Source organism: Diabrotica virgifera, chromosome 9 (genome assembly GCF_917563875.1).
Source record: "Diabrotica virgifera virgifera chromosome 9, PGI_DIABVI_V3a".
Lineage (NCBI taxonomy): Eukaryota > Metazoa > Arthropoda > Insecta > Coleoptera > Chrysomelidae > Diabrotica > Diabrotica virgifera.
This window is the reverse complement of record NC_065451.1, coordinates 206,035,196-206,047,249: the sequence shown is the minus strand read 5'-3', so window position 1 is coordinate 206,047,249 and position 12,054 is coordinate 206,035,196. Positions and strand designations below refer to the sequence as shown.

The 12,054-nt window shown below is 34.1% G+C and overlaps 1 protein-coding gene across 2 annotated transcripts in view; it reads left to right on the top strand.

Moving 5' to 3' along the window:
* Positions 1–12,054, top strand: part of LOC114330477 (calcium uniporter protein, mitochondrial) — a 620,188-nt gene that overhangs the window by 126,656 nt on the left and 481,478 nt on the right. The window contains exon 3 of one of the 2 annotated variants that reach the window (XM_050662490.1): positions 1,142–1,195. The exons of the other annotated variant lie outside the window; for it this stretch is intronic. Coding sequence (XP_050518447.1) covers positions 1,142–1,195 — 54 coding nt within the window. The remainder of the gene's footprint in view (positions 1–1,141; positions 1,196–12,054) is intronic. 2 annotated transcript variants of the gene reach the window in all.

Sequence of the window (12,054 nt, the reverse complement as noted above, 5' to 3'; positions counted from 1 at the left end):
GTGTTTTTCAAGTTGTGTAAGTTGATCTTGTCACAAGTGTCATTACAATTTCTAGGGCAACGTTGCCAGTTCAACGAAAATATTATATCAAACTAGGTAAAAACGGGGCTGTGCGACAGACCGCATTTTTTAATATACATACTAAAAAACAATTGTAATTTTCCGTCATCTCAATTAAGTATCCATACATTGATTCGTGTTTTATTATAATTTATGAAAATATTTCAATTCAAAAATAATGATGGATAATAAATCTTGACATGACTTTAAATTATTATGTTTAATGTCAAATCGAGAGGTGTGATTGGTTTCTCGTAAATTGTAGGACAAAACTGCATTAAGTTGTGTAGAATAAATAAAACACACTTGAAAATTTTAAAATTAAAAATTTAATTTGAAATTAATACAAAATGAATAACTTTTACAGTGAACAAGTGTGTAATTTAAATATATGTATTACAATTCGAAATATACATTTTAAACGTTTTGTATTTAGATTTAGTGCAATTCCGTTATCTGTGATGGCAACAACGAAGTGATTTACGAACAATAATTGTCAGTCTGAACACAGGTTTACATTGGGAAAAAAAAGTGTACCAGTTTTATATGACGCGAAGTGTACCTAAAACATCTTTTTTAAAAATTTGTCAACTTTGGGGCGCCACCCCCGCCAAACGGTGGGTGATAGGCATATGCTGTCGGGAAATAAATAGTAGGAAATATAGTCATCTTCATTTTACTATTAAGTAAATTTTTTGCAAAACGTACAGGAAGGGCTACGTTTCGCAGAAACCACAAATTACCCCTTTAAAGGGATGCAAAGGGGGGTTCCGGGGCGAAATTTTTTAAGAAAAAGTTAGTCTCATAATAAGCACCTCTTGATATACCAGAAAAAAAAAATAAAACCGGACTTGTGTCCATTTTGCGAGGTTCAACCTCTGTTTCATACACTAATACATACCTATATTATTAATTGATTTATCACTTGTCAAATTTTAATGATCATATCCATTTGGCGATTTTTCTAATCTCAAATTACCTATTTAGTAACCCCCACAAATAATTTATTTTCCAGCTATTTAAAAAAATGGTCTTCCACAAGTAATATCTACATTTTTTAAGCGACTATTTTTATTTTTAGGTGATCTTTACCCCGACACAAAAATCCCCGATCACGTCAAAATTACAGATAAAGGTGTGTATTTGCTAGATGTGAACCCCACCCTTGCCAGATATGTTGTATATAACACCGCCTTAAGTGTGAATTTTTTTTTTGGAAATTTTTGTTTATTTTATATTGTTAATAAGTTACTTGATTAACAGAAGAAGTTTATGCTTGAGTTGAATAAGCGTTTTTTCTGCGACCAAGAACTATGACTTATCGGTCGACCCAGCTGTTTTCTGTTTATTGTACGTGTATTTCTCAGGTAAGTGTGTGTATACAGGATGTCCCGAAAAATAGTGCGTTCCTTAAAGGTGTTTGTAGAATGCACCATTTAAAAGAAAACTTTCTTATAAATTTTTTTTCTAAAGTCATCTGTTGCATCAAAAAAATAAAATATGTAATGTCTTTTACTAAAATTTACATTTGGCAACCCGGCACCCGGCAGTTTTATTTATTTTGACATAGCGAAGATACATATTTAAAATTGTAAACACAAACAGTCATAATATCATAATTACCTGTAATAGTCCAGGGCGCATCTGTTTTGAGATGGACGTTGAGAGGTGACTCAAATTTTTTTGCAGAAATTGCTTGAAAATAACTCAAATAATATTATTTGAGTTATCCTCCCACTCAAAATGGTCCGGAACATTGTTTAAATAATCAAAATGTGAACGAAGAATTCGATTTTTTTTTATTGGTTTTTTGATTATAACTTTAAAACTATTCATTTCTGAGAAAAGTTGTACTGACATAAAAGTTGCGTAATTAAATTTCCAACAATATAGAATTGGTTAAAAATTTTAAAAATACTTGTTGCAAAATAGCAATAATTGAGAAAAAAACATACAAAAACAAGTATTCGCATTTTACGTTTTTTAACCATTTATACTACACTTAGGACCTTCATATTTTACCCAGAAAAACTTTATGATATAGTAAAACAATATTGTAAATTTCATTAAGATCGGTTTAATAGATTTTACAAAATAAATTTTGCAATCCAGCTTTCGCAAAAAAAAATAATTTTTTTTAGAATGTTGCAGGACTAAAAATAAAGCAGATAGCAAGTTGAATTTTTTTTGCTTATAGAAGTGTACTGTACCTTTCATTTGCAATTTTCAAAATTAAAATCGATTAATTACCACGGCGTCAGGAAATTTTTTAAATAAACATTAATTTTTGGTGCTACGCGCAGGACAGCAGTGTTCGATTCACACAAGTTGATTTACACCAAAATTTCTTCCAATCTTTATCTAATATATTATTTTCTTACTCTATATTTTGTTGTATTTTAATATTTTAATTCCACAAAAATCGAACTAATTTTATTATTGTTTGTGAAATATTGTTTAAACAATTGCATATGTTTAAAAATAATATACTTTTATTCTCTAAGTTAAAATATGTGAACAAAGAAAGTTTTTGCTAAAAAAAGTGTTATTTCAAAGGATAGAGTATGTGTTTTTATTTTGCAGTAAACAAATTTATTTATTTATATCGAAATGTAATAAAAATTAAAATTTATCAATCATTATCAAAGGTCATTGGAATACCCAATCAGAGCAAACTATCCGCTGTCCTGCGCGTAGCACCAATAATTAATGTTTATTTAAAAAACTTCCTGACGCCGTGGTAATTAATCGATTTTAATTTTGCAAATTGCAAATGAAAGGTACAATACACTTCCATACGCAAACAAATTTCAACTTGCTATCTGCTGTATTTTCAGTCATGTAACATTTTGAAAAAATGATTTTTTTTGCGAAACCTGGATTGCAAAATTTATATTGCAAAATCTATTGAACCGATATTAATGAAAATTCCAGTATTGTTTTACTGTATCATAAAGTTTTTTTGGGTGAAATATGAAGGTCCTAAGTGTAGCATAAATGGTTTAAAAACGTAAAATGCGAATACTTGTTTTTGTATGATTTTTTCGCAATAATTGCTATTTTGCAACAAAGGTGACTATTTTTTAAAGTTTTAACCAATTCTATATTGTAGGAAATTTAATTACGCAACTTTTATGTTAGTACAACTTTTCTCTGAAATTAATACTTTTAAAATTTTAATCAAAAAACGAAGAAAAAAATCCAATTTTTCCTTAATTTTTAGACATTTTGATTATTTAAACAATGTTCCGGGCCTTTTTGAGAGGGAGGATAACTCAAATATTATTATTTGAGTTATTTTCAAGCAATTTCTGCAAAATAATTTGAGTCACCTCTCAACGTCCAAATGTACTAATATTTTTACAGATGCGCCCTGGTCTATAACCCGAGAATATATCGTATTGTTGTGGTATTGTCATGATGTCGATCGCAAGTATCATGTTAATTACGTAATACCTATAGTTTATAATTAGTGCAAGATTTAGGTACACCAAGGCGATTTACCTCGAAGTTTAAGGATTTGTAGATGGTTTCAAAACAAAATGTGTAAAGTGTTGTGTGCAGATAAAGTTTGTTTTACGAGAAATTGTGTTTGTGTGTTTTCCTGTATGGGCTGGGATTATTAGTAATCATCTGATTGAACCATTCGAACTTCCCAGAAGATTGAATGGAGAAGTGTAGTAATACTCAAATTTTTTGTAACATGTTCTACCGATAGATACTTCTTGAAGACGTAGCAACTCAAAATTTTTCATGTAAGTTAAAACACTATACAAAGCTTATTTATTAGATATTTAATAAACACAAATATTATGCTGTTTTTCTATCACTGTTATCAGTATTTTATCAATACATAATAATATTATGCCTAATGGTCGATGATTCATGATAGTTGAGTTCGAGTAAAATTATTTTTACACAGAAGAAGGAACGCAGCGTTGCCGGCTGTATTTGCATTTCTGTGGACATTAATCAAATGCATTAAAATTGATAAATTATTTTTTTGAAAACTGTTGACTTTACAAAAAAATGTTATCAGACTTTTTTGCTCTAAATGGTGCACTTAGCCCGTACCTTGGAGGAACGCACTATTTTCCGGGACACCCTGTATTTAACAGGTAAATTGTACGAGACATAAATACATACTCTTGTTCTCTCTCTTCTTGGCACTTTTATTTATTATCCATCGTTGTATTTTCTGATTACGCTCTTTAACATATGCAGTAGGAGGATATTTTCCTGATTTTACAAAGTTTTCGTTAAGTTTTGCTAGTTATTCTCTAGGTACAAAGTAATCCTAGTTTTACACTAGTCAAACAAACTTTGTAAAATTACGTTTTCTTGGAATATCACGTTGATGAAGCTCCGTAGCCCGTGTTCGTATTTCACAAAATTTAATGCATTCCAGTATATGATGATTTTCTTCTCATAATTGTATTGCGCTAAGATTATTGAATTGAGATTTTGAAAAATCATTCGAACAATGAAAGTCATAAAGTGTCGATAAGTGCTATAAACATTAAGAGACAAGTTTTGAAAAAAAAAACTTAAGAAAAAACAGTTTCTAGGTATTAGCACAATTAGTAAAAAATGGCGTTTGTTGTTAACAATCCATCTAAATGTAATCACAATCAGCATGCCGTCATTCAATTGTTTTTTTTTCTTTTATTTAATGTCTTTGGATTGGGTTTGGATTTGTACTGCATCAATACTGCATTAACAGACAGGAATGTGACATGTGCAGAAGGCTTGATTAGAGAAAATCGTTGAACTTCAATAAGGGTAATTTGAGAAAATGGTCACTATAGGAACTGCCCATAGTATCGTTCTCAAACTGGAGTATAGCAAAGTTTAGGCGCATTGGGTTCCTCGCCTTTTATCAGAGGACTAAAAAAGCCTGTGAGCTTAGCAACATCTCACGGGATACATAGTAGTAACTTTCCTCCGGAATTAATTGCTGGCGTGTCATTATCTTGCCTGGACTAATGGCTTGTTATTGTTTTCTATTAAAAAAAGAGTGTTAAATATAACAAGCCATTAGTCCTGATATTTGTTGACTACGAAAAAGCTTTTGACACCATAAGTCATCAAAAAATGCTAAAAGCCTTAACAGAGTGTCGTATAGATCATCGCTATATAAACGTGATTAAATACATCTACCAAAATGCGACAGCAAGCGTGAAACTGGCAGATAAAAAGACCAACGCATTTAAAATAAAACGGGGAGTGCGCCGTTATAAATAAAACATTATTAGAACATATGTTTAAGAACGCAAATCTGAGTGAAAAAGGAATTAATATCAACGGAAAATACTTAGTCATTTGAGATTCGCTGACGATATTGTTCTTTTTGCTGACAGCATCGATGATGCAGTATCGCAACTGGAGAAACTATACCTAGCCTCCTTACAAGTTGGATTAAAAATCAACCATGCAAAAACACAAATGACAAATCTTGTGTTAAGCGAAAATATTTCAGTAAATGGCATGCCTATTGAAGAAACCACCTCTTATAAGTACTTAGGACATGAGATACGCATAGGAAGAGATAATCAAACGTGCGATATAAGCCGCCGCATAGGACTCATTTGGGTGACATTCGGTAAGCTGAGCTATGTCCTTAAGTAAAACTGCCTATGTGCCACAAAAGAAAAGTCTTTGATCAGTGTGTGTTGCCAGTACTTACCTATGGTGCAGAAACTTTAACAATAACCAAGAAAGTAAGAAATAAAATTTGTGTTACCCAAAAGCCATGGAACGCTCAATGTTAGGCATTTCTCGTCGGGATCGAATTACGAACAGGGAGATAAGACGGAGAACAGGAGTGACGGATGCCATAGAAAGAATTGTGACCCTAAAGTGGAACTGACTGGACACATAGCTAGAATGTCGGACAACAGATGGACACAGCGAATAATACACTGGAGACCAAGACAAGAAGCATATCGAAGTACAGGTCGTCCGCCAACAAGATGGTCTGACGACATAAAACGGATCGACAAAAACTGGATGCAAACAGCACAAAACAGAAATGCATGGAAAAGACTGAGGGGGACCTATATCCAGCAGTGGATAGATCCGGGTTGAATGATGATGATGATGATGATGTGTCATTATCTTGAACCATCCAGTCAGCTGTCATCGATGCAATGGAAACACTCATATTCTGCGCCACCAAAGAAGTTTAAAGTTCAAACTCTGCAAGTCAGGACGTGTTCACATTTTTTAAACCATGAAGGATCCTTGTAATAACTGTCAAAGTTCAGAAGCCGTATTGGAAGACCATTTATACACAACCAAACTCATATGGAATCATCATGTATTTCAAACCAATTTTTTTTTTTTGAAAAAACTTATGGTTGCGAAGAAGAAAGGTTTTTATTGAAAATAAACAACCTATAGTTGTAAATTGAACGAAAATAAATCAACTAAGTTTCCCTTCAAAAACGGAAGTTTAAAATATCATTAATTAGGAAAGCTTAAAAATGGAGCAACACAAATTCACCAAAAAGTAACAACGGCTCGCCACGATCGTTTGATTGTACAAGCAGCTAGAAGAGGCCCAACAATTTCTCACCTGCTGCTCCTCAGGCAGTTTGGAATTTTGGAAGCTACAGCTGTGTTTGCATTAAAACGATAAGAAAAACAGTTCATGCTTAAGAAATATATAGCAGAAGACAGTTGCGGGTTCCCGAGTTATCCAGGCAGCAAAAGATTGATCGCCTAAATTGGTGTCTTCAACACCAAAACTGGAATATTGGGAATTGGCAAAATGTGCTATTTTCAGACGAAACCGGGATTTGTGTAAAATCAGATGGCCGAGCAATTCGTGCCAGAAATTGCCAGATCTGTTCACTTATATAAAGGAGGAAGTGTAATGTTCTGGGGAAACATTATGATCGGTAAAAAGACTCCTTTAATTGTCATCCAACCAACTTTTACAGTTCGCAGGTATGTTGATTTGGTTTTAGAACCTGTAGTTAAATTCTGGAGAGGGGAGAAAATTTAATTTTGAAGCATGATAATGCACCTCCACTTACCAGTAGATTGACTAAAGACTTCCTTGAAGCAGAATATATCACTGTTCTGGAGTGGCCTGCTTGATTCCCCGACCTTAACCCTAGAGAGCATTTGTGGGATATGTTAACAGAAAAATTAGAGCTTGTCGGGATAATACACACAATACCGCACAACTAGTACAAGCTGCTCTTAAAGAGATAAGAGATATGCTCAGAAATAAGGTCCCATTTAGGCGAGATACGATTATTCCTGGCCTAATAAAATGCATGACAACAATTGAAATCCTTTAATAAACTTTGACTGCACATTTAATGTTATTAAAACTACCTGCTGGTGGCGGTATGATATTGTTGGAATCATGGTGTTCCACAAATTTAATTAAATGAACCACATCTCAGTAGTAATATCAGAATGCATATTAAAGAAAGAGCGTCGGGAAATTGCAAATATCTGTTTTAGAAACAAAGGGACAAAGTAAATATGGCAGTTACTAGGTAGACTGAATGTTTTGTTTCGTTTTTATTGTACCTACCTACAAAGTAACGACAACGGATAAGAATCAACAAAAGAGAAATATATATTAAAACAGTTGATGAAACATTCAGGAATACTGTCACATTCATACAAAAACGAGGTAATTCAAACTCAATTTACATTCCGTAAAGGCGTAGGTACACGAAAAGCTCTGTTTGTAATCAATTAATTAATGCAAAAATACTTAGAAGTTAAACAGTACATACATGTATGTATTATACAGGGTGTCCCTAAAAGGTTGGTCATAAATTATACCACAGATCCTGTGGTCAAAAATAGGTTTATTGAACCTGACTTACCTATATACAATAGTGCACACAAAAAAATTTAGAGCCCTTTGAAGTTACAAAAGGAAAATCGTGTTATTTTCATATATCGAAAACTCTTAGAGATTTTTTATTGAAAATGGACAGGTGGTATTCTTATGGCAGCAACATCTTTAAAAAAATTTTAAAGTGAAATTTGTGCACCCAATAAAAAATTTATGTGGGTTTTGTTCCCTTAAACCCCCCCTAACTTTTGTGTACGTTCAAATTAAATTATTATTGTGGTACCATTAGTTAAACTCAATGTTCTTAAAACTTTTTTGTCCCCTAGTACTTTTTCGATAAGCCAGTGTTTATCGAGATATTTTGAATATTTGTCGAATCCACCACATATTTGTATATGGTTAAGTACGATTATAGAAACCTGTTAATAATCTGAAAAGTTATTTATAATTTACATTTTTAGATATATTTTGAAAAAGGAGCCACATCTCGATAAAAGGTGACTTATCAAAAAAAGACTAAGAGGCAAAAAAGTTTTAAAAACACTGTGTTTAGCTAATAGTACCGCAATAATAGTTCAATTGGAACGTACACAAATATTTGGGGGGTTTAAAGGAAGAAAACCCCCATAAATTTTTTATGTAAACATATTAAAAAAGAAGGCGTATCTCGTTAAATGCTGGCTTATCGAAAAAATACTAAGAGGAAAAAAGTTTTAAAAACGTTATGTTTAACTAATGGTGCCACAGTAATGAATTAATTGGAACGTACACAAAAGTTTGGGGGGTTTAAGGGAACAAAACCCCCATAAAATTTTTATGGGGTGGACAAATTTCACTATAATTTTGTTTTAAGATGTTCCTGCCATAAGAATGATACATGTCCATATTCAATAAAATATCTCTAATAGTTTTCGATATATTGAAAAAAATCGATTTTCATTTTGTAACTTCAAAGGGCTGTAACTTTTTTTGTGAGCATATTTCTACTAAGGTAAGTTAGATTCAATCGAACTATTTTTGACCCCAGAATGTATGGTATAATTTATGACCAATCTTTTCGGGACATCCTTTATATAAAACGCGCTTGAATTATGTAAACAGTGACTCTTCTCCGTCGATGGAAACTGTCAAAAAATGGTTTAACGAGTTTCAACCATAGATATAATAACCTGTAGATTAGGTTAGCTATGGGCCGCTGTGCATCGAGGTGTAACGCCGATATCAAGGACGCCATTGGTCAATATTCATTTGAGTGGTCTAACCATCTTTGTCCGTCATATGAGCGGTGTTGCTTAGTAAAAAGAGGTAGATAGACCACCGATCGACTGCCGCGCGTTACGCTTGTGTTCTCAGTATGCCTTGTCTACGGTTAACATGTCTCTGGTTTCAACATGGTGGCACGTCGGTTTTTGATCGGGGCACTCCCAGGTGTCCCGAAAACGGCTACCACTGAGGATAACATGAAAGAAATCCACGATCTCGTATTGGTAGACCGCCGACTGAACGTGCGTGAGATAGCTGAGACGGTAGGCATCTCAAAAGATCTCTTGGTCATATCCTGCATGAAATTTTGGGCATAAAAAAGCTATCGGCGCGATGGCTGCCACATTTTCTAACTTTGAAGAATAAACGCAACCATGAGACCACTTCAGAGCAGTGTCTGATGCTGTTTAAGCGTAAGCCAAATGAGTCTCTACATTGTTTCATAACCGTCGACGAAACATGGTTCCATTAATATACACCAGAGTCCAAGGAACAGTCGATACCAGGATTGCCATGTTTAGGGATTTTCCCCAAATCTAGGGATTTTGGAGCTTCAGTGAAGAAAGGGATTTTTCGTGATTTATCTTTGAAATCTATGGATTTTTAAAGTTTGACATAATTTTTATATTTATTGCTAGCGCCACCTAGCATACAGTGATTAAACATGTAGAATTCAAATTTAACAATACAGTTTTCTTCCTTTTTGAATGTCCGAGAAGATAGATGACAGCTGACAAATGACACTTTCTTCTTTTTCTTGAGTTAACTTGGTAAATTGTCAAGGACATAGCCAATGAGAAGAAGAATGACGTCATACGTCGTATAATATTAAAGTGACAGCTGACAAATGACAATTTCCTCTTTTTTGTTCTATCACACACGGAATAGCATACAATTTTTGGTTCTGTGTTTTGGAACTGAGCTAGGGATTTCTAGGGGAATTTGAAGCTCCCGTCTAGGGAGATCCAGAAATTTCATCAATTTCATCTCATCTGGCAACCGGCAACCCTACCCTGGATACAGTGGACTTCACCTTGCGAACGTGCTCCGAGGAGGGCGAAGACTGTCCAATGGGTCGGAAAGGCGATGATCAACATTTTCTGGTATTCACAAGGTGTACCCTATATCCACTTACTGGAAAAGGGCAAGACGATCACAGGGCTATACTAAATCCGCATTATTAGCCCGATTCGACGCCGAATTTCAGAAAAAACAGCCCCAATTGAGAAAAAAAACTCTTCAACCATGACAACGCTCCGGCTCACACTACCGCCTCCGCATTGTTAAAATTGGACGAATTTGGCTATAAACTGCTGTGTCATCCAACGTATTCTCCAGATTTAGGTCCGTTCGACGTCTTTCTGTTTCGAAACTTGAAAAAGTCATTCGCCGGGCAGATATTTAAGTCGAATGAAAGCCTACTTTGGGTTAAAGAAGGTGGAGCATCACTGGGTCAAGCGTAACGATCTAAAAGGAAACTACGTTCAGAAATAACTCGCTATTTTTCCAAAATTTTCGTTTTTCTTTTGAAGGCTAAGTACTTATCGTACCGCCCTAGTACATCAACAATTTGCCCAAGTAAATCATCATCATTTTTGTACTCTTTTCGCCGAGTAAGAACGTGAAACAAAATAAATATAGACCTTTGCAATAAATTCGATTCAATTGGTGTCTCTTACCATTCTGTTACACGTGTTTCATCAGGTCTACCGTCATCAGAGAGACTTGTAAGATGACTGAACTGAATCAAAACGTACCGGCTGGTTAAGAGGTTTAGAGGTCGCTAAATGTATACTTTGGTATATTAGTTTACTATAATTGCCAACCTATGTCCAGGAGGGAGAGAGAAGAGCTGAGGGAGACCTATGTCCAGCAGTGGACGCGTATGGGTTGATGATGATGATAATTGTCAACTAGCCGGTACGTTTTGATTCAGTTCACTCTTCTTACAAGTCTCTCTGATGACGAGTAAACCCTGAAACACGAGTAAGAGAATGGTAAGAGATTCGAATTTATTCAAAACGCAACCGTCTAGATTTATTTTATATACCCGGAAAATAGTGCGTTTCTTCAAGGTACGGGCTAAGTGCACCATTTAGAGCAAAAAAGTGTGATAAAATTTTTTTGTAAAGTCAACAGTTTTCAAAAAAATAATTTATTAATTTTAATGCATTTGATTAATGTCCACAGAAATGAAAATACAGCCGGCAACGCTGCGTTCCTTCTTCTGTGTAAAAATAATTTTATTGAAACTCAACTATCATGAATCATCAACCATTAGGCATAATATTATAATTATGTATTTGTAACAAAAAGATGATGTGATGTTGTGGCAGAATAGATATAGCTTCAAAGGGTAGTTACTTAGTTATGGAAGTTTCCTCAAACTAGGCTAGCTGGAAATTGAAGAGACTAAACAGTAGGGCTCAGGGGAGGATCAGGCCGTATTTGCACGCCCGAAATAAGACGGTACCTAATGAAGTACTGGAGTGTTAGAAACTAAATTAAAATAAGGAAAGAAATGAAAAGGAACTACTGACCGAGAAGATATTACTGAGAATGTATAAGGGCGCCAGGGAAGAATTGAATATATTCTTCTCCACGTGACCTATATTGCTGTACCTAACTAATACTACAACCAACAAATTTAACAACCAACATGTACAACCAACAAATGTATGTACAACCAACAAATTTAATGAAAAAAAACCTATAACCCCTATATACAATTTTATACAAATTAGCTAACCACCGGACGTACTAGGCTAGTACGCTCCTGTCTATTACACAGATATTACAGAAGGAAATGTATTGAATTTATTATACCAAGACAGTTAATTGATCTAAATATGTATGTACAAAAACTTATTATTAAGGAGTATTACAACATTGGTTGACAATCCCGC